Source organism: Copadichromis virginalis, linkage group LG3 (assembly GCF_057382275.1).
Source record: "Copadichromis virginalis isolate Kocher_CV1m ecotype Utaka linkage group LG3, C_Virginalis_male_GT1.1, whole genome shotgun sequence".
In the NCBI taxonomy this organism is placed as follows: domain Eukaryota; kingdom Metazoa; phylum Chordata; class Actinopteri; order Cichliformes; family Cichlidae; genus Copadichromis; species Copadichromis virginalis.
The window spans coordinates 1,813,301-1,837,246 of record NC_140620.1 but is presented as its reverse complement, the minus strand read 5'-3'; the positions used below and the strand labels follow the sequence as shown (position 1 = coordinate 1,837,246).

General features: G+C 44.0%; 1 protein-coding gene across 1 annotated transcript in view; it reads right to left on the bottom strand.

The window, feature by feature from the left end:
- LOC146712255 (uncharacterized) overlaps positions 1-20,741 on the bottom strand; it is a 32,643-nt gene extending 11,902 nt beyond the window's left edge. The window contains exons 1-7 of the mRNA XM_085436084.1: positions 20,723-20,741; positions 20,441-20,491; positions 15,211-15,252; positions 14,789-15,055; positions 14,481-14,714; positions 14,149-14,385; positions 12,478-12,618 (exon numbers count right to left, since the gene is read on the bottom strand). Of these exons, the coding sequence (XP_085292210.1) occupies positions 12,478-12,618; positions 14,149-14,385; positions 14,481-14,714; positions 14,789-15,055; positions 15,211-15,252; positions 20,441-20,491; positions 20,723-20,741 (991 nt within the window). The remainder of the gene's footprint in view (positions 1-12,477; positions 12,619-14,148; positions 14,386-14,480; positions 14,715-14,788; positions 15,056-15,210; positions 15,253-20,440; positions 20,492-20,722) is intronic.
- Positions 20,742-23,946: the final 3,205 nt, after the last annotated feature.

Genomic DNA, 23,946 nt, shown 5'->3' with positions numbered 1-23,946 from the left:
CCCCGACCAAAATTGAGACGCCGTCATCGAAGAGATGTCACCCAGCAGACTCCCCCGGTACAACATCGCCTGCCGGCAAAGACATCGCAGACATCCTGGAGTCAATCAACAAGCGATTGTCCAGTTTCGATGCGAGGCTGTCCCTGGTGGAGATTTTACACCGGGAATTTAAATCTCTGAGAGAATCCCTGGAATTCAGCCAGCAGCAGGTGGAAACGCTTGCCGCTGAAAATGCCACGCTACGGGAGTCGGTCAAATCTCTCACCGATAACGTGACCCAGCTAAACATTGAAAATAAAAAAATAAAAGAGTCCGTTATCGATCTACAAGCCCGTAGCATGAGAGATAATCTTGTGTTCTCTGGTATTCCAGAATCTACCGGAGAGGACGCGGAGGCAACGGTGAAAAGCTTCATCAAAATCCACCTGAAGCTGCCGGAGGACACCGTAAAGAACATCGACTTCGATAGAGTACATCGCTTGGGGGGCGTGCGATCGCGGACCGGGAGACCACGGCCTATTGTGGCCAAATTCGGGCAATTCAAACAGAAGGAACAGGTGAAGAGTCGCGGCAGAGAGCTGAAAGGAACGGACTTCAGCGTGAACGACCAGTTCCCCAAAGAGATCCTGGAACGACGCAAGGTCCTGTTCCCAGTTCGACGTAGCTTCATCCAGAAAGGCTCCCGTGCTGTCATCGCTGTGGACCAGCTCTACGTGGACGGACAGCTCTACCGCGACCCCGGCACCACACCGTGGTTATACTGACTGCACTCCAGATAAGAACCCGCTACACTCTTTTCTTATTCATTCACACTTTCTCCTTTAACATGAGTTTAAGCTAGTAATATCAATATGATGTCATAGCAGATATAACACCGTCACCCTCCGTCATTGCTTTAATTGGAATGTTTCCGTTTCGTTTCTTTTTTTTTTTGTTGTTGCTCACAGTTCATGTGGTTTCTTTCTTTCTCTTGTCTTTCACTGCTGTGGTCACCTACTTCCCCACTCACCTACAAACAACACCCTCTATTTCTCCATATTTTCACACCACGATCACGCAAACACATCAGCTCAACGGCAGCACATTTACAACAGCCTCACAGCACGCACAGACTTGCAGGACACATAAGCAAGCCACGCTTGTTCATATTAGTGAATATTCACACACATAGTCAGACTTATGGAGCCTCTCACCACACTTTTTTTTCTCTCTCTCTCTTTCTATTTACAAACAAGGGATGTTTCCACACTCTCTCCACCTGTCTAAACGAAACACCCAGCGTACATCATTAGACATACACACACAATTATGGGCATTCTGAGGCTTGTCACCTGGAATGTAAATGGAGCTGGCACCAGAGGAAAGAGGTTAAAGATATTTAACCAACTTAAAAAACTACAGGCAGATGTTGTTTTATTACAAGAAACTCACAGACCTGTCACAGGTTTAAACGAACTTAAAACACCTGGGCCCTGTTTCAGGAAGCCGGTTTAGAAAACTCAGAGTGAAAAACGATACTCATTGTTGAGTAACCCCGAACTGTCCAACTCGGAATATTTGGTTTCAGAAAGGCTGATAACAATTAGTTCAGTCAACGCGGAGTTGCTTTAACCCCAAGTGAAGCACGCGGACGAGGATACATAAAGCCCTGATAAGCGGAGCACAGATTAAGCGATTCACCATGGAGACGGAGGGAAAGAAGGCGCGGTCAATGTATTTCACAGCGCTTGAGGCCGAAATTCTGATGGCAGCATATGCCGATAACATGCAAATTCCGCGGAAAAAAGTAACACAGCCTCAGCTGCAAAAGAAAGAGAGCATGCATGGCAAAACATAGCCGACAGAGTCAATGCGTGAGTGTTAATTTAAACATTGATCGAGGGATTTCCACCCATTTAACACGTTATTTTATCATATGTTATTTTATTTGTTATTTTATACATTTTATTTTGTGATGTGATGTGAGCGCAGGTGCAACCCAACAGGCCCCAAACGTGCCTGGCAGCAAGTAAAAATGAAATATAAAAATATAGTCCAAACAGGTAAGGTGTAATTGTATTATGAGCCATAGTGCTTGGTCTGTTTGTCCGATGTAAATCAATTGCAGTTAGAGGCTACATTAATTTTCTTTCTGTAAGCACTTATTGAAATTATCTGAGCACATTACAAGTACATATTTGCTTACTCTGTATGCTCAAATGTGGCCCGTTATAGCCAACAGAAAAAAAGCGGAGGCCCGAAAAACAGGTGGGGGTCCTCCACCACCACCACTCACAGAGGCTGAGCAGTTGGCCCTCAGCCAAAACAGTGGGCGCCCTGTGGCCGAAGGCATCTCTGCGGGGACATCCTCTGAGTCAATAACCCCGCAAGACACAAGTGCCTACATAAGAGGTAAATTCAAAATAATACATGATGTGCATACATCCTTTCTTCACAGTCACCTTTGCAGTGCTACTCATTCATTTGATAAACTCTTTACCATAATGGATTATTTTGTAGTGAAGTTATTTTCCTACTGATTTTGCCTTCCCTCAGTCTTGGTTGTCTTTGAGAGCATAATGACAATGAAGTGTAAGGTGATTGGTATGTTTGTTAATTGCCATTTGGTCCCTTGTAAGTTATAAGTGACCTGTATAAACCTCATATTCTATCAGTTGATGGTGATGGTGTACTGCATCTGGTGCAGCCTCCTGTTGAGCCAGACCAACATGCAGTTGTGAGTAATACTCCACAGATTATATGAGTGTACAGTAGAACAGCAATGTTGTTTATTTCTTTACTACAGGAAAATAATGAAGAAACATTGACAGCTGTTACAGAGGAGGAAGCAACAGAGACACTTTATGAGGTGTACATCTTTTAATACTTTGTGTACAGGAAACACAGGCGACCAATAAAGCCAGTTGAACAAAAAATCTGTTTATTCTTCTTTCAACATGTTGAGGTGATGGGTCAAAAGAAATGATTGTGACATATGGTGTCTCTGACTGCGCTTCCATCTTGTATGTCCGTGGGAGGGTCAGGATGTTCATGGTTTGGATCACTGCTGATGTTTGGTTCAGAAGGACAGTGTTCTCCTCTAATTGTGGCAATGTTGTGAAGAATCACACATGCCACAATAATGTCACATGCCCTTTCTGGGGTGACCCTGAGTCTTTGCAGGCACTGGAACCGGGCCTTAAGCATTCCGATAGTCATTTCAATTCTGGCTCTTGTCCTGCAATTAGCCAGATTATATCGCTGCTGTGGGCCCGGTTCAGGGTCAGGGTAAGGGGTAAGCAAATAGGGTAAACATGGATACCCCCTATCACCAAGCAAGTAGCCAGTGAACTCTCCTAAGACAGAAGGGTACACTTCAGTTCAAATGTCCCTGAAGCAATTGGTCTTTATATATTTTAAAGTATTCTCAACTCACCATGTCCAAATTTTGTGCTCAGTGTACATTCACGGAATATTTGTGAGTCATGGACAGAGCCTGGCCACTTGGCTTCCACATTTGTGATAATGTTGGCAGCATCACATATGATCTTCACAGTGCAGAGAACACAAATTAGCATCCATTACTATGATGAAATAATTTGTTAGTTTGAAATGCTACAGGGAACTATGTACCTGCACATTAATGCTGTGGAAAGACTTCCTGTTCACATAGTCTCCTTCATTTACTGAAGGAGCAATGATTGGAATGTGAGTGCCATCTGTACAGCCAATCACGCCTGGGAACCGTGAAAATAAATGTAAAATTTAAGTAGTAGTTCAAGTATCACCACATCATGAATTAAGTTTTGTTCATCCTGATACCTGCAATTTTGTGGCATCCCTCTTTGATAAATCTTGTGGGTCTGTGACCGGGGAACACCACAGACGAGTACAGGAGACGTTTCAGTGCAACTGTAACATTCCTGACTGCCCGACAGACGGTAGCCTTGGGAACGTGCTCAGCGTCACCAATATTATACAGAAAGCTCCCGTTTGCAAGAAACCGAAGTGCAATACAAATAATATGTAATGAACTGAGAGCATGTCCGCGATGTGTCACATGCGTAATATATGGCCTGAGGATGTTATCCAAATAAATTATAGATTGTGCTGAGAAACGGTAACGTTCACACAGAAAATCATCAGGAAATGATAAAATGTCCAAACGCGCTCTGATCACTCTCTCCCGGCGGTGAGCTCTGCGGCGAATTTGGGCTTCACGATCTACTGGCTCTTCAAGGAAGTGGCACGCCATGTCCGACACTTCCTACTGTCAGGTTTCCGACAAAGGGGCGGAGACAGTCAGGGTTAGTTGTAGTAAACCTGCTAGGGGGCAGGTTAGCTTCACGGAGTGTGTCGTCATAGTGACTCACTGAGGCTTCATCTGAACTCGCTTTGTGAAACCGAAAACCCAGAGTTTTCGTTAACTCAGGGTATACTTACTCAGTTTTTCCACTAAACCGGCTTCCTGAAACAGGGCCCTGAGTTTCCTAACGTGTTTGCAGCCTGTTATAATTCTAGACAACGGGGAGTAGCAATTTTAATACATAAAAATGTTAATTTTACAGTACTCGATACAGTTATAGATCCAGAGGGTAGATTTCTAATTATTAAACTATCAATATTGAACAAAAAGCTATGTATTGTAAGTATATATGGTCCAAATGTTGATGAACCCTCATTCTTCCACGGATTTTTTAGTGCACTCTCTGAACACCTCGATTGCGCACTCATTCTTGGCGGTGACCTCAACCTTGGACTAAATGAAGAAATGGATAGGCTCAACACAACAGGAACTCAGCGTAATTGGCAGTCCACAAATATAATCAAACAGTATATGAACGACTTTGGTCTTTGCGATGCATGGCGCTCTCTTCACCCCACCAGTAAGGAATATACTTTTTTCTCGCATGTTCATCACTCTCACTCTCGTCTGGATTATTTTTTGGTCAGCAGCTCACTGCTGAGCGACATTTCAGACACTGAGATTCATCCTATAGCTGTCAGCGATCATGCTCCTGTATCTTTAAAACTAATGCACAAGAATAATACTACGCCAAGAAAAAACTGGAGATTTAATACATCACTGCTTAAAGATGAAGACTTTATTAAATATTTTAAAAAGGAATGGACTTCATATTTAGACTTTAATGACACTCCCGGAATATCTGCTTCTGTTCTATGGGAAGCAGGGAAAGCTGTGATGAGAGGTAAAATAATTTCTTTCTCATCACACAAAAAGAAAGAAGAAAACAAAAATATTCAGGAATTAGAAAAAACCATCAAATCACTAGAAGAAGCCTACGCGTCCCACCAAGATCAGGAAACATTGAACAAAATATGCAAAACAAAACTAGAATTAAATGAAACTATTAATAAAAAAATAAAAATAAAAAAAAAACACACAATTCCTTATACAAAGACTTCGCTTGCAGAATTTTGAACACAGTAACAAATCAGGTCGATTTCTAGCTAACCAGTTAAAAATAAAGAAAGAAAAAACAACTATATGTGCTGCTAAAGATTTATCGGGGAACACAATATATGATCCTGGAAGAATAAACAAAATTTTTAGGGATTTCTATGAAACTTTATACTCACCACAAATAAACCCATCTAAAAATGAAATTGATCGGTTTCTTGACAACGTAACTCTCCCAAAATTACTAGACAGTCAAGCAATGGAACTGGATTCGCCACTGACGCCAAGTGAATTCCAGGAAGCCCTGATAAGTATGCCCAATAATAAGGCTCCAGGTCCAGACGGCTTCCCTGCAGAATTCTACAAAGAATTCTGGACAATTCTGGCACCAGTATTCCACGGCATGTTGCAGGAAATCGAGGAAAAGGGCAGACTACCACCAAATATGAACTCTGCCAACATTAGTCTCCTGCTAAAACCAGGCAAAGACCCTTTATTTCCCTCAAGCTATCGTCCAATTTCTCTTTCAAATGTAGACCTTAAAATAATCTGCAAAGCTCTCTCAAAGAGATTAGAGAAAATAACCCCCCTCTTAATTCATCCTGACCAAACTGGTTTCATAAAAGGTCGGCACTCCTCAACAAACACTCGTAGATTACTTAATTTAATAGACTACTCATACGATAAAAACATCGAAGCCATAATATTATCTCTAGATGCAGAAAAAGCATTTGACAGAGTTAACTGGAAATTTTTATTCGCAACTTTACACAAATTTGGTTTTGGAAACTCTTTCATAAACTGGATAAGAATATTATACAATTCCCCAACAGCTCGTATCAGAACAAATGACCAGACATCCTCCAGCTTCTGTCTCCTGAGGGGCACCAGACAGGGATGCCCACTCTCCCCTTCACTTTTTGCAATTTTTATCGAACCTCTAGCAGCAGCATTTAGACAGGCTACAACAATTAAGGGCATAAAATGTAAGAACATAGAACATAAAATCAGTCTCTATGCGGATGATGTGTTGCTTTTTCTGCAAAACACACAAACCAACCTCTCAGAGGTAATTACTCTAATAAACTGGTTTTCAAGAGTTTCAGATTATTCAATTAACTGGCCAAAATCTACAGTTCTCCCCATTAACTGCTCCTTCCATAATTCTTCCTCTGCCCCACTGTAATCAGGAAATATTAAATATTTAGGTATTAATGTTTCTCCTAAGCTTTCAGACTTAACTAAATTAAACCACATCCCACTTCTAAAGAAAGTAGAAGGCGATCTGACTAGATGGAAATCTTTACCCATATCACTCATGGGAAGGGTCGCCACTATAAAAATGATGATCTTGCCAAAAATAAATTACTTATCTTTGATGATCCCTAACAAACCATCACAAGATTGGTTCAGATCTCTGGATTCATATATTTCCAAATTCCTTTGGAAAGATAAACCCCCGCGTATCAGCTTAAAAACGCTACAAAGAACCAAGGATAGAGGAGGATTAGATCTGCCTAATTTTCACCAATACTTCTTAGCCAACAGGCTTCAGTTCATCTCAGAATGGTTAAAACATACCTTCTTAGTTGAGCCCTGGCTAGATGTTGAACAGGCACTATGCAAGGATCTAGAGATTTCAGACCTACCATTTATTAGCTCAAACATCCAACGACATGAATGCTTTAAAAGTATCAACATCAGCTTCTCTCTGACAGCATGGTGGGAGTTTCTAAAAATAACGGAGTCTTCACTAATCCCATGCAAACGTACACCTATCTGGAATAACCCTGACATATTACAAAACAATAATATGATTAATTTCCCAGAATGGAGTTGTAAAGGAATTAAATACTTAGAACATATATTAGAGGGAACAGAATTTATCCCATTTGACAGACTAGTTGCACAATATGGGATCAACAAGAAAATTTTTTTGGAATATCAACAAATTAAATCCATAATAAAAAAGAAATTTAACCTCAGTCAAGTTGAATTACAAACACCACCAAGTGCGGAACATTTCCTTACTCTTAAATCCCCCAAATTAGTATCTAAAATATACAGAACACTTTCTAAATTAGATGAATCAATATCCCTTCCTATTGCAAAGTGGGAAGCAGATCTATCAGTCAGCTTAGACCAAAACTTCTGGTCTCAGGCATGCTTAAAAACTTTTAAATTGATTAAAAATCCCAGTCTGCAATTAATACAATACAAAATACTACATAGAGTGCACTATACAGGTCATCGGATGTTCAAGATGGGCTTTACGTCTACCAACAACTGCTCACACTGTCAAAGCAATACACCAGACAATTACATCCACGCTCTTTGGTTCTGTCCACCAGTGCAGAAGTTTTGGCGCGAGATATGTGAAGACTTATCAAAGTGTCTGAAATGTAACATTCCAACTTCCCCCTTAGTGTGTTTACTGGGCAGCTTAGATAATGTCACTTCAGAAAAGAATATAGCCCATATGATCTTCACTGCCCTATGCATAGCCAAGAAAACAGTCCTCATGAACTGGAAAAATAAAAATAATCTTAATTCTAACCAATATAGAAATTATCTATTAGATTACATTAGTCTTGATACAGCCTCGGCCACCACATCAGATCAATTGCTCTGGGCTCCTTTGATCGGCTCCATCACCTAGTGGGGGTGGGGGGTCATAGTTTGGTCCCGCCTTCAATGTTGTGATTGGTGTGGGGGCAGGGACAGGCTTAGGGCGTCGGGGGGTTCCCCGGAGGCATCTTCCTTGGGGGGCTCAACCCGGGGTAGCGGTCATGTCCGGTTGGGGGCTCTTTTCTGACTATTTCCTCGTGGCTGCGTGCAGCGGGGCTAGGGGAGGGTCTGTGATGATGGACGTGGGTTACTGACCTGGTAGCCTGTCTGCCCCTGGGTGGGTCCGGGATGGGCGTGAGGGTCTGGGGGTGCTCCGTCTCTGGGCCGGGGCCCTGGCCGGGCCTCGGGGCCTTGGGTCCTGGTTTGTGTGTTGCCGGGGTTGTGGGCAGGTGGGTGCATGGGGGCCCATCCCTGGCGCAGGGTGCCGCCGGTGTGTCGAGCCGCCTGTGGGGCTCTTCAACCGGTGGGGGAGATTGTCACACCTTGCAGGAGCTTTCCTCTCCTCAGGAACTCTCTGCAGGAGGGGGAGATACAGGAGAGGTGGAGGAAGATCTCAGCCTGGGCGTCTATTGTCTCATGTAGTCTGGAAGACGAGTGGATGGTGGGGTGGGTGCAGTTTTCTCTGTGGTGGGGTTGGGTGGACTGTCCCGGGCTCTGTGGGGCCGGGGGGCGCTGCTGCGCTGGGCCCCGGTCTGGATGGGCCTGGGCCCCCTTTCCCTGGCGGGTCGCGGAGTATGGGAGTGCCTACTGGGGTCAGTGGGGGAGCTGGCCCCAGGGAGGGGTCACCTGCCCCTCCCTTCCTTCCCTCCCCATCTCCAGCTGCCTCCCTCCTCCCGCTCCACCACAACCACCCACACATGCAGGGCCTTGGAGTAGGGGTATGTCACCAGACCAGGGTGCAGAGGAGGCTACCCCCCCCCCCCCCCCCGTCCCCTTCTGACTGCCTCTGCCTCAATTTTATCCCACAACTTAGACATTCACATTACTCACACCCTCATAACACATACATATAGGATCTTGGGGGTGGGCACAATCACGGAGTCCAAATCACCATCAGGGTGTATACCTCACCCCTGGCATCGTTGCCCACCTCTCAATTTTAAATACACGTAGAAATTGAGGGCTAACAGGAGGGGCTGTGCGCTTACCTGCTGCTCTCTGGCAGGTAGCTCCATGCCCTCCTGGGTTTTAATTGCACCTTAGAACACACATGCATCAACACTACAATGAGCGGGTGGAGGGAGGTTTGGAGTCTTCTCTCACCCCCGTTCTCTGCGGCCTGCTGGAGCGGGGGGGGGGGCTAGGAGGAGTTGGCCGTCCGGCTGCGGTCTGGGGTGTGGGGCCTCCCTGCTGCTGCGGAGTCGGGGCGGTCTGCCTCTCCCCACCGCAGGGAAAAGGGTAACACCACCTGGGTCTGGGTGCGGTTCCCCCCTCCAGGGGCAAGGGTACCTAGACCTGGTTTGTAGAGTACGCTTGGGGAGTGTGATTGTGTGTACAGCGTCTCTTTATGTCTGTCTCCACGTCAGTTGAGTGTGAAGTGCACATGAGAGCATGAGGGTGGGAATGGATGTTTGTGTCTGTGTGTGCCTGTATGTTTGTGTCTATATGTCAGGTTGGGTATCAGACGCCACCTCTCTGGGGACATCTCGGGCCCTCCAAGGTTTGGAGGCCTATCTCCACCCACCACCACTTCCCCTGCCGGTGGCGGACTCCCTCAGGTGTCGGTGCGTTGGTGGTTCTTTGTATCTGGGGGTGGGCGTCCGGGTACACACCTGCTCACTCCTTGGGGGCCGCTTATTGGGGCTCGCTCGGGCCATTTCGGAGGTGGGGTGCCCCCGGCCTCTCGGCCTGGGGCTCGGTCACTCAGGCACAGCTGGCTGCCGGCGGAGCTCACGGGCGCGTCACTGCAACTCCCCCTGGCTTCTGATCCGCGGCTGCTGAATGAGCCCTCATCTGGGACTCTCCTCAGCTCTTACTGGGACAGTGGCGCGGCTGCCCCTCTGTTGGTCTTCCTTGGTCTCTTGTGTTCTGGGGGCCTCTGGATGTCTGGAGTTTTGATCTCCTTCATACCTGCTTGATACCATAAAGGACGGGGCTGTGGCTCCCCACACTCCCTAGCAGATCATTACATGGAGAAACCTTTGGAATGCAAGCATGCTGATCCACACAGGTATGCACACAGGTGTACACATGGGTATTCACAGACGCGGACTACAGCTTTCTTGGCTGCTGCCTCAAAGCACATTGTGCGCTGTCTATCTTGCGTGTTGCACAATATCGTTTATTATTTAGTAACTATTGATATCTATGGCTTGCTAGTTTATTGTGATGGTGCTTTTTTTCCCCACTATTATGTTGCTCTTTGTTGTTTGCTGTCTCCTCTGGTTTTTTTTCTCCATACAGGTGACCCAGGAGTTTTTATTTTTTTTTTTTATTTTTTTTTTTTCTCTCTTCCCCCCCTTCTCACCGTCTCTGCTCCCCTTTGGTTTTCTTTCTTTCTCTCCCCCTCTTTCTTTCATTCTTTCCCCCTGTCCTATCCCACAGTCATGTCTGTCCCGTTTGCAACTGAAAATAAAATAAATTCATAATTATAATAAAGGTCAATCAAATGGACCAATATGGCAAGGCCATGATGATCCACTTGGTAAAATAAATCCGCTTGGCATCTTTCTTGGCCTCAAGACAACAATTCTGATGGCTAAAGATCCAAACGGGACAAAAAAAAAAAAAGAAAAAAAAAAAGAAAGTAGAGATAGTGTCTGTCTCCTGAATCCAAACTGGAAGCTGGTTCCACAGAAGAGGGGCCTGAAAACTGAAGGCTCTCCCTCCCATTCTACTTTTAAATACTTTAGGAACAACAAGTAGGCCTATTAGAGCGAAGTGCTCTAATAGGGTGATATGGTACTACAAGGTCATTAAGATAAGATGGGGCCTGATTATTTAAGACCTTGTATGTGAGGAGCAGGATTTTAATTCTGGATTTAACAGGAAGCCAATGAAGGGAAGCCAAAACAGGAGAAATCTGCTCTCTCTTTAGAGCTTAGTCCCTGTCAGGACTCTTGCTGCAGCATTTTGGATTAGTTGAAGGCTTTTCAGGGAGTTTTTTGGACATCCTGATAATAATGAATTACAGTCGTCCAGCCTGGAAGTAATAAATGCATGAACTAGTTTTTCAGCGTCACTCTGAGACAGGATATTTCTAATTTTAGAGATGTTGCGCAAATGGAAGAAAGCAGTCTTACATATTTGTTTAATATGTGTGTTGAAGGACATGTCCTGGTCAAAAATGACTGGAGGGTTCCTCACAGCGTTACTAATAACTAATTGGTGTGTGTTACCCGGCTTCATGGATAGATAGAGCTGTGTGTCATCTGCATAGCAGTGTAAATTTATGCTATGTCTTCTAATGATGCTGCCTAGGGGAAGCATGTATAATGTAAACAGAATTGGTCCTAGCACCGAACCCTGTGGAACTCCATAATTATTTATTATTTATTTATTGATTATAAGATACACTATATATCGGTTTCATATCGGTATCGGCAGATATTCAAATTTATGATATTGTATCTGACAAAAAAAGTGGTATCGTGCCATCTCTAGTATTTAGTAGCCAAAAACTGATCCACCCAAAGGATCGGGTCCCCCGACACAAACAGAGTAATATAGTGTACACTGTTAAGTGCCAGGAGGAATGCCAGTATTTATACATTGTCTTTATCCTGTCTTCTTTCTCTCACCCCAACCGGTCGCAGCAGATGGCCCCGCCCCTCCCTGAGCCTGGTTCTGCCGGAGGTTTCAACCTGTTAAAAGGGAGTTTTTCCTTCCCGCTTTTGCCAAAGTGCTTGCCCATAAGGGGTCATATGATTGTTGGGTTTTTCTCTGTATCTATTATTATAGGGTCTACATTACAATATAAAGTGCCTTGAGGCGACTGTTGTTGTGATTAGGTGCTATATAAATAAAATTGAATTGAATTGAATACATTGCAGAAACCAAACAACCTCTGAATAAGTGGATGGCACAACACAGAAGAGCTACCTCGTCAGGCCAGGACTCTGCAGTCTGTTTACACCTACAGGCCAGTGGACACTCTTTCAATGATGAGGATGTAACATCCTGGACAGGGAGGAACGCTGGTTTGAGTGTGGAGTCAAGGAGGCCATTTACATGAAAAGGGAAAGACCATCTCTGAATCGAGGAGGGGCCTAAGGGTACATCTTTCGCCATCTTACAATGCTGTGATTGCAGCCATTCCCCAACTCTCTGTGAATGGTATTCATGGTTATTGATCAACGGGCTTTGATCAGAGACCATGACTGATGAAACATTTCTCCCCCTGAAAACGCTACATCCAGATGAACAGAATCAACCTTTTGGGATACAGAGGTAATAATTTTGGAGAAATGTTTAAAGAGAAGATTTGAAGTAATATGAAGGAGACTCACAGCAGAGGCAGATGATCCATCTCAGACACTTCTTTGCAGGTTCTTCACAGTTGTGACCTCCATAACACCACAGTCCACTCGTCTCACCCTGGCTAGGTATCGAGCTGGTGGGTAACAGGCGTCTTGGAAAACGTCGGAGCACTATTGCAAATATGTGATATCTTAATAAACTGAGCAGATATTTGAAGTTTACACAGCTACATTCTCGCCTGAAAATATCTTAAAAGTTTATTTTGTGACCCAGAAAGAATAATAAAAGTTATATTAAAATGAAGTAGCTGCCGCTATTGTTGGAAACTGGAATTTCCTGGCCGCGCTATGAATTATGGGATATTGTGGGGCACGAAGGATACACCCAACCAATCCTTCAAATCTGGGGAAAAGGAGGACACATTTGTTGGGCACATTTGGAGCAGCCTTCAAATTTGGACAGCCTTCGTTACATTGCTGTAACGTAATTGACTAAAAATGTGTTATCTTAAGGATGCTACCCTTAAATTTGGGCATAGCTACAGATTCTTAGGATCCAGTTTAAAGTTTTACAGGTTCAATGTGAAGCTGTTCATTAGAAACAAACAGCAGCAGTACTGAGCTCAGACATTCACTGCTGTTCAGATCTTTATTTTGTAGCTCTGTCACACATCACCAGTTTAACCAGTTTCTGCACCTTTGATCTCAGTTGACTTTATAAGAATGTGACATTTTTCTGGTTAATATTATTATGTTCTTTACATACAGCACTTCACACCTCCAGACTCACTAACAGCTTCTCACCCTGGGCAGTTCAGACTGTTATCCTCCTGCCCACCCACCTATCTGAGCCGTGGTCTGACTAACCCTCATCACTCAGGCCACTCATGCATGGACCCTATTCAGACCAAGTCCTTTTAAACTGTCTCAAAGAAACAGTCCTCCATTGTGTGCGTTTCTTTGTTTTTGTATATATCACTCTAGTATTTATTTCTGTTTATTTTTTCTATTTTTACAATGACAATTAAATGCTGTTCTATTCTATTCTATTCTATTCTATATTTTGATCACTATCTGATCATTTCTCTGTTATAAGTGACCCCTATAGGGATCATTTTTATTTTGAAGAACAATCATGTGATCCATGAAATAACCGTTTTTGATTGATCAGATTCTCAAGCCCCGCCCCTTTCCTGTGAATTTGTAGGTTAAACCCCAAGCTAACTTAGCGAGCTGATAACCAGCTTTGTGTGACTGCTTATTATGATCAGCAATGTTGGGATAAGTGATTCCAGATAATAGAAAGATACCTTTGGTATGTTTAACTTGTTTCTTTTTAGAGGAACAGAACTCCTGTTTAGTTTTTCCTCTTTCTCCTCATCATTTTGCATCATGTAAGAAAAATTTATTTTATTTTCGATGAACAATGTTATTTACAAAGGTATTAAAAACAGATCAGACAAACTGACATGATTAAAATAAAACAACACAAAACACAGAAAATTAAACAAATGTCTGTCTGACCAGATCTGTTTTCAGCTGAACATATAAGTGCTCGTATGAAATGAAGTAAAATTAATTATTTATTTCAGAAGGTCCAATGGGAAACTTAATTCATGGGTGAGTCTAAACACCCTATGGCTAATAACTGTAGTAATCAGATTACAACTGTTCATATCAGGTGAGTGAAAGCTTTCATACCTTTAAGTTTCCAGCAGAGGAACAGAACCAAACCTAGAACTAGAACCAGGAGAAGCCCAGAAACCAGACCTGCAACAATGGGGACCAGGAGAGAGGGAGGAGGAGGAGGAGGACAGGTGGATGCTGGGAGAGGAGGATAAGTAAGAGGAGGAGCAAAGTTTGAGGAGGTTCTTGGAGAAGGACAGTGAGGAGGGGGAGGACAGTGAGGAGGGGGAGGATGGATGATTTTGGGAGGATCTGGAGGAGAGATGATGAAGATGGTTCAGTCAGTTCATTATCAGGTCACATTGTTACATCATTTTTTAAACAGGAAGTGATGTCAGTGTTCTGACCTCTGACCCTCAGAGAGCTCTGAGGAGACTTTCTACCCTGTTCAGTAGAACAGTAGAGACCTTCATCAGCCTGCATGATGTTAGTGATGATGTGCTCTGGTTTAGGACCATGGCGACTTCCTTTGGTGAAGAAATAAGCTTCGACCGTGTCACCAGTCCTCTTTCTGCAGCGCAGAATGACATCACTTCCTGTCCTCACAGGAAGTGCAGGGATCTCCAGGATGACATCTTTATCTGACCATCAGAGACAAACAGAGTTAATGAGAGCAGAGTCACACAGAGACAGAGACACAGCTGGAACATCTCACCTGTAGTGTCTGATTGGACACTGAGGGAGACGTTGTCACTCTTCTGTCCAGAGGAGTCCTCACACCAGAAGGTTTCACTGGGAGGACAAACAGCCACAACAGCGTAGGAACCAAGAAGCCTCCCAAAGCCTCCACAGTCCTCAGTGGGTCCTCCTCTGCTCCTCTTCACTGTCCATCCTTCAGCTGTCTGTCCATCATCAACACAACTCAGAGACACTAAAGATCCTCTGAAGACCTGCTGAAGGTTTGGACTGACAGACAGAGACACTGGAGGACACACACACACACACACGCACACACACACACACACACACACACACACACACACACACGCACGCACACACACACAGACACACACACACAGTAAGTGTATTTGTGTTCTTGTTGGAGTCTCACTGATTGTTTTCACTCCATCAACTCACCTGCAGAAACAGTCGGTGCAGACAGCAGCAGCTCACACGCACCTGCAACAGGAGGTCAGAGGTCAGTAAAGGTCAGAGGTCAGTAAAGGTCAGAGGCTCCTCCACCTTGTGTACCTGCACAGGTGAGGAGCTTCTTTCTCTGTGTGAATGTGACCAAACAGATAAGCAGACGTCTGTGACAGTCACACTGATGGGCCTGCAGTCATTACAAAATCACATTAAAGTTAGAACAGTTATGAGGGAGCTGAGTGTGAGCAGAGAGGTGGCATTAGACACCAGAGTCTTGGAGGAAAAAGTGAATGTTAGCTCAGAATTGAACATGTTTTAACACTCAGATTAGACCAAAAAACCTGATAGGCACCTAAATACATCTGCATAATCCTTCCCAACACCGTGGAGGACAGCAGGGAGAATTTAGATGCTCTCCAACATTAGATTAGATAAAACCATGACAAGCGCCGTTCCTTCGCTTGACCCCAGTTGCTCTTGTCTGCTTCCTCGTAACACTGCTCTTTATTGAGGTTACATGAATATGCATAGGTTCATTAACATAGGATATCTTATATAGATATACATGTGAACAAAGAGTACTGTCTGTGTGTGTGTGTGTGCGTGTGCGTGTGGGGTGAAACTGTGACCCCATAAATGACTTCCCAAAATCTGCTGGCCTGGAAGTCCAGCAGTTCATCTAAACAAAAGGCACATATTTCCCAATACAAATGACAATAATAAAATATAAATCCAACAATAGGAATAATCAGGGAATTGCACATTTCAACTATTTTGAGTCTATTGCACCGCTGAATATAGAATAAAAATTGCACAGTGAAAAGTGCACTACAGCTTAGTTGTTCCCCCTCCTTTGTCCTCCTGTTTCCCCTCCAGAGAGGAGTTAAACAGTCTGATGGCGTGTGGGACAAAGGACTTTTTGAGTCTGTTGGTCCTTGACTTTGGGAGAAGCAACCTGTCACTGAACAGACTCTTCTGGTGTTTTATGGCCGTGTGCAGACGATGCCCAGCATTGCCCATAATGTCCAACAGTTTCTTTAGGACAAAAAAAGACCCTGTGATAGCCCATTAGACTGGATGTAGACCGGTGTATTGGTATACAATATACACAGAATAATAGTAGCTTTATTATTCTGTGTATATTTATGTGATTTTAATGCTGATCTCACAGACACCAGTTCTCAGTTTGCTAACCACTTAGCCCACTTTTGTGAAGATAATAATCTTATCCTGTCTACCAAAGTGTTACTGCCTGCAGACAGCTATACATACATAAGTGAAGCCTGGCATAGTACATCATGGCTGGACCACTGTATCTGTACAGCTGATGGACATGCAGCTTTAGCAAACATGACTATTAGGTATGAGGTAACTGTGTCAGACCATATACCTTTTGGTTTTACTGTGAATGTGGAACAAATGCCAGCAACAACTGGAAACAATATTGCTAATATTGCTACCAATATGGTGAAGGGGACGTCTTAGCTTATCATAGTAACACCGATATACGTCTGAACAACATTTCTTTGCCCAAAGAAGCTGTTTTGTGCAAGGATGTCAACTGTAAGAATGCTGTGCATAAACATGAACTCTGCTCCATGTATGATGATATAGTGACTGCTCTGTATGAATGTGGTACACTGTTTGATAAACAATATAAGCTTAAGAAACCTAACATTAGACCTGGAAAGAACATGTAGCCATGTACCTTGATGAAGCTTGTGTAGCTTATAAATGTTGGGCCATGGCTGGAAGACCTAAACAAGGCCCAGAATTTGAACAGAAAAAATGTGTGAATGTCAGATATAAATATGCTGTTTGCTTCATAACTCAAAATGAGCTGAGAGCAGATTCTTTGGCTACTCGTTGCTGGAACGTTGAGCCACCAGCGTCAGTTATTCTGTGATCTGCAAGTTTGAGAGTATTAGTCTTCGTGCGACCTTGTACTAAATAGATTTTTCTGTGTTTGTAGATCTTCCCTGGACCCGTCCCTGTATCGTTGAGTGAGCGAGTGAGCGAGAGGAGCATTGGAGGAAAAGGAAGGGGATCGTTGCTGAGAGAGTGGAGTGTGTTTTCGGACCCTTCCCCTCCCCCTCGGACCCTGGAGCCATGGACCCCTCTCCCAAACACTTTGTATATATTATCACCTGGTGAAATCACTGTAAATAAACGCACTGTCAGCTTTTTCAAAGGTCTCCTGGTCTGCGCCTGAGTCCGCCTACAAAACCCTGTCAGGAGAGCATTACAGCGCGTTGTTTTACTGTATAAAAAGTGAATCATATGAGGACAATTCTGACATGAGTAATGACACAATAAGTGTAAGGACACATGAAGTATATTGTCATGGTGCTGGGCCGTTGACCCAGCGTTTTGTGTTTTATGATTATTTTCCTCTGTTCTAGTTATTCTGATTTTGGTATTCTGTGTCCTCCCCTTGTGCCCTGTTCGTGTTCTGGGTTTCCTGTTTTATTCTGAAGGTCTCCGTCTGTTGTCATTGTGTTCAGCTTGTATCCTCAGGTCGTCTTGTGTATTAGAATCAGCTGTGCTTCCACCTGTATGTCATTACCTGGTCTCCTTGTTTGTGTGTGTATATATAGTGGGTGTCGGTCTGTGCTTGTTGTCGGCTCGTCTGTGTTCCAAGGTGTTTCGTTCCTCTCTCTGCCCTCACCCTATGTCGTATGTTCTCAGGTTTGTTATTTAGTTTTCCCAGTTTAGGTTTCTTTAGTCATTTGTCATTCCTCACTTACGGTGGCTGGGAAGTGCAAATCGCAACAAATTAAAAATCCTTGACGGAAAGGGATTGTCTGAAATACCGGAAGTGACACAAGCGTGATGTCACGAGAGGGGGCGTGGCCAGGATTTTTGGTTGGTTGGTTTAGGATTTTGTTGTGGGCTTTTTGTATTTTGTTGCGGTTTTTTAATTTGTTGCGATTTGCACTTCCCAGCCACCGTACTCACTGCCTGTTCTGTAACTCCATCACTTGGAAATAAACGTCACTTGCATCATCAATCTACTGCCTGCATTTTGGGTCCTCTTTCCCTCCAACACCACACGGCTCGCCTCGGCAGCCGTGACATATATGAATTCATTCATAGTTATCTGATAATAAAGCTTCAGGGTTGGATCACATTTAAAACAGTTTAAGTTTAAGGCTAGTTCCTCTTCTAGCACTCTGCTTCACAGGGTTTATGATTCATGGAAGACTACCAGACTCAATGCTGTGTATTTTACTGGTACCTAGTGATGGCCCGCTTGAAGCTGACGCTCCGGAGCGTGTGTCGAAAAAAACAACACACTGGTTCAGAAGCACTGTGTCGAGGCTTGCTTCGTTTGGCAAAAGTCACGTGACCAGTGACGTCCGAAGCTTCATTACGCACGTAACTGCTTCGGTACCTGATTCAAACGGATATAAGGAAGTGAATCATCCACGGGATTCGTGGAGTGTGTTGATGGTGACAGATAGCGACGAGGTGATCGTTCCACTGACAGATATGGAGCCAGCGAGGAAGAGAGGACGTTCTGGCGTGTGGGAATATTTTGAGTTGATTTTGCTCAATTCATTTTATCTGCCGAAGTGAAAAACTTGAAATGTCCAAAATCATGTTTTCATAATGGAAATATCATTACAGCATATGACTTCAGGAACACTTCCATGTGCATTAAAGCTAATGAAGACTACAACAATGTATTTGACACTATACGTACATGACATTGCTACAGTTTAGAAAATCATTTTGTTTATTGTTTTTAGGTGATAGTCTGCAGGACCCAGGAATACCTGCATATCTACCAGCTTGCAGTGTAGTTCCTGCACTCCACAGCCTCTTCTGTTCCATGCAAGTGGATTTTCTCCAGGGCAGGAGAAACTATTTCTAAGAAAAGAAACAGACTCAGCCAGCGCACAGTAACACTAATCCTCTTTTTAAATGTAAATAACAAAAGGGCTACCTGACATAGATCATGTTTTTACTTTGCAAGTTCTTGATTAGGGGTGGGTTTTGATTATCGCCTTTCTGATTACAATCCATGCTAAATTGAATAAAGTGATATTGATTCATTAAAATCCCGTGTCGATTTGTAAATTAACGTTATTATGCCTGAAACGCCAGCATCTCAGGTTAAACCTCACAACATGTCGTCAAACACCATACAGCTAAAACAGTACCTGGGAGCAGGTTTACGGATTCTGCATACAAACGTAAACACAGAGCGCGGACCCGATGCGCCAGAATCCGATTTTGGTGCGTCGTCGGGTCCGCGCTGTGTTTGCCTCTTTTTTTCCCCGCTGGCTTCTGCAGCTGCAGGTTTCATAACTCTCTGTTTACATCTCTAATTAAGTCTCACATGTATCAGCTTTCTTTTAATAGATACAAAATTATGGATATATACTGTTAAATGATCAGAATTGTAATATTTCTGACTGAGGCAAAACTTTCCAGATTCCAATCAAATTGAATCCTGTATCGAATCAAAATGATTCTACAAATCAGTGACGATGCAGCCGTACTCCGCTTCCTAAGCATTTTCCCTTTCCAGTTCACAATCAATCCCACCCCTAGGTCAAAAATATGTATAGGACAATTGGCCTCATCTAATATTTTGTATGAACCTGTCCAGCTGTCCAGTGATTAAATGACAAGTAGATGGAGGCAGGACTTCACAGCAGGGGCATACTCCATAATGTGCTGTGCATTCTCATATGTATATTATATATATTGCTCACTTATTGTATTTACCAACATCAAGGAGTTATGAGCAAAGAAAGGCCACACCATAGTGCATGTTTAAATAGGGAAAGTTTATTGATCAAAATGTATTACGCAGATACGCATTACATTTTTTCAGCCCCCCAATCGAGAAGACAAAACCAATTACATGTTCAAAGCAACGGAACGGTGGCCCAATATCAGAGAGAACTCCACTCTTGAGTGAGCAGTGATGATTGAGCAGTCCGTTTTATTTTGCAGATTCAAGCTGCTCTTCTAAATATTCGCCACCAGATGTCACCAGAGAGGACTGTGTTGAAAAGCTTCGAGTAATGAACCGTTTTTCAATACAAGCTTCAGTGCTTCGGAAAGCTTCATTTGGCCATCACTACTGGTACCAGTTATGAAGGACTGCAAAAGTGAGCTGTCTGGATAATAAGAAGAAATGGAAAAGAAAGGAATTGTCATGGTCTGCAGTGGGTGGCTGGAATTTCCATAAGGCTCCTGAACTAACCTGGGATCCGCCCCTGGGCAGGGCCAACTCCAGCTCCTGCACACCTGGAGCCTATTGCAGGCAATCAAGCCAGAGGGATTTAAACCACACGTTGATGTTCATTCACTGCCAGTTCGTCATCAACACATGTTGGTAACAGGCCTTATACTTCAAGTTCTTGCTGTGATCTATCTTGTTAACACGACTCTCTTGTGCTGCAGTTGCTGTATTCACCTTGGCTCACGCTCCACCTCCGGACTCAGGATACCAAGCAATCATTCTGAAAATCTCTCTGTGCCTCACCTGCCTGCCCTCCTGCCATCACACTCCATCTGAAGCCCTGGATCTCAGGCCAGCCTTTCCACGCCACTCAGCCTCCCCTGGATTCTCATCACCCCCCTCTCAACACTCCATGTACCCTACTGCAAGTAAGAATTGCTGCTCTTACAACTGGCCACTTCAGAGCTGCCTCCACTACCTCCCTAACTCTCTTCTCTCTTCAGTGTGACTGTTCCCTACTCAGCTCCACTCCGCATCTCAGGCCTCATTCCCTCGCCCTAGCCACGTTCCCCAGGCCACGCCTCATCCAAACTCCACGTCTTATTGTTTTTTTGTCTTTGCTACGTTTTCTTTTTTGAACTTAAGCCTAATAAATTGTTATATCATCAGCTGTCTCCGCTCTGGGTTTCTGTTCAGTACAGGCTGCCCAGCCCCGTGACAGGAATTAAAAGGGAATAAAAAAATAAAAAAAACTCTCATGGCAGCCCAAGGTGTATGTGATGCTCGTTCTGAGTATACTGTTGGAGCCCACTGCACTGTATTTGGGGAGTAGGGGTAACAGTGGGAACTGATACACCCCACAAAGCCCCATGAAGGGTTTTGTGGAGAAACACAAAGTGCTGGTGGCTCACGTAGTTGTGCAGCCTTGCAAACTCTCTAGCATCCTGATCAGAGTCTTTAACCCTGGGGCTGTTACTTTAAAGTGAGTTGCGCAGCCTGTGCAAGTCCTGGAGGGGTTGGCGAATTACCCACCAAGGGTCTTGGCAGCCCTCAAGCTTGATAGCACTGCCCCTGCTTTTGTGCCAAGCCATTTGCAGGCCCTGTATGCTGAGAGCAGCCCCGGTTTGACACACGTTGCCCGTTGGGGACTAGCAGGCCTGCTGGGGTCCTATGGTGATGTCTTCTCACTGGCCCAAATGACCTTGGTTGCACCAGTGTCGTCCAGCATGACATCTTGACCATGTCAGTGCCACCAGTTAAGCACCCGCCATGCAGGATGGCAGGAGACAAACAAATAGCGGCCGACCAGCATGTACAGCAGAGCCTGCGACTGGGCTAACTCAGCCTAGCAATAGCTAGCTGCTCCAATTGTTATGGTGAAAAAGAAAGATCAGTCTCAGACTGTGTGTGGACTATAGACCACTAAATGAGCGCACTCTTAAAGACGCTTATCCCCTGCCATGCATCCAGGATACCCTTGACACGCTTTCCACTGCCAACTACTTCAGTACACTAGACCTGATATCAGGATACTGGCAATAGAAAGCACCTGCATTTTGTACCTGTAAGGGATTGTAAGGGATTGTTCGAGTGGAATGTGATGCTTTTTGGACTATGCAATGCACCAGCCAGATTCCAAAGGCTAAATCAACAGAGTCCTGCCCGGGCTGCTGTGGGAGACCTGCTTAGTGTACCTTAATGACATCATTGTCCTGGGTCAGGATAGCACCCAGATGCTGGAGCAGCTCGAGCAAGTGTTCATCAGATTGTGTGGAGCCAACCTAAAACTGAAGCCATCAAAATGCTGCTTGTTCCTGGAGCAGGTTGCCAATCTGGGCCAGATCATCTCTGCTGGAGGTATTTCCACAGATCCCCTGATAGTTCAACAAGTGGCGGAATGGCATACACCGCAGACCATCACAGAAGTGCATCAGTTTGTTCGCTTAGCTTCATACTATTACTACATACTACTACATTGTGGAGATATAATTGTCATGTTTCGGCTGTGTGGCAGGCAGTAGAGGACGCAAACTCACGGGGACAGAACTTGAACTCAAAAGCACAGCTTTAATTGCTGGAAAATAGAACACAGGCAAAACAAAACTAAACTGGGAAAAGCTAATCATAAAGTATACTAGGAGACACGGGGAGAATCACACACAGCATGAGGGACGACGTGACACTGACTCAGAGAAACACAGGGTTTAAATACACTGGGGAGTAACGAGGGGAATGAGACACAGAAGGAGGGCACAGCTGGGAGAAATCAGGACTGACGAGACAAGCAAAGCAGGACGCATTCACATAAGACACGGACCTTCAAAATAAAACAGGAAGTTTCACACAGAGACGCGAACTTGACACAGTGGAGACAGCAACTAAGAAACACAGAGACATAAACCATAAGGCAGAGGACCAAGAACCGAAATACACAGGGAAATACTCAGCTGGGAACACAAGAGACTAGACTAGAGGGAGTAACAAAAAACCAACCATGAGAACATAATGCACAATGCAGAGTGACAGAAAACAAACTCAAACATGCAAAGACACACAATTACACAGAACAGAGGGGACACAGAGAGACATGAAGGGCAAGGGATCAAAACTAGAAGCCATAGAATAAATCACACACAAGTACAATAATACAAACATCACAAAGAACTAAAAACGCTGGGTCAGGAGACCCAGGACCATGACAATAATAGCCATTCCCCTACACATTTATGAAATATTATATATTTTTAATATTTATATATCGCTCGATTACAAATATCTAGAATATTACAGAGGTGGCATATATGATTGAAATTTTAGTCTAAACTGTGAAACATTGTTATTTATTATTTTACTGTACAAAAGATGTAACTATTGCATTTCTTGTTAAATGCTCAATAATCAAGGTAAGTAAATCCCCAAAAGGTTGATTCTGTTCATCTGGATGTAACGTTTTCAGTGGGAGAAACATTTCATCATCCAGGTGACTTCTTCAGTCTCAGCTGACTGCAGGTTTCCCCAATCTTATAAACAGGACATTTGCATAATGACTGAAACTAGCACCACTGAAGGAACGAATGGGCCGGGAGGTCAGTTCCTTGATCATTGGTACGCATATTGTCAAGACCATTGATCAACAACAACTGATCAAAAACCATGAGTACCATTCACAGAGAGTTGGGGAATGGCTGCGAGTGGTGCAGTGGTGCTAGTTTCAGTTATTATCCAAATGTCCTGTTTATAAGATTATAAACAGGACATTATGCAAATGTACTGTTAGGGGTTAGGACCCTAACAGTACATTTGCATAATGTACTGTTATGCAAATGTACTGCATAACATTCTTCACTTCATCCATGTAGGCCGCCTCATCGTTGTTGGAGATGGCGCCCAACATCACTGTGTCGTCAGCAAACTTCACAATGGTGTTGGAGCCATGGGTGGCCACACAGTCTGAAGTGTAGAGGGAGTAGAGCAGTGGCGAGAGGACACATCCCTGAGGTGCTTCTGTGTTGATGGTGATGAGAATT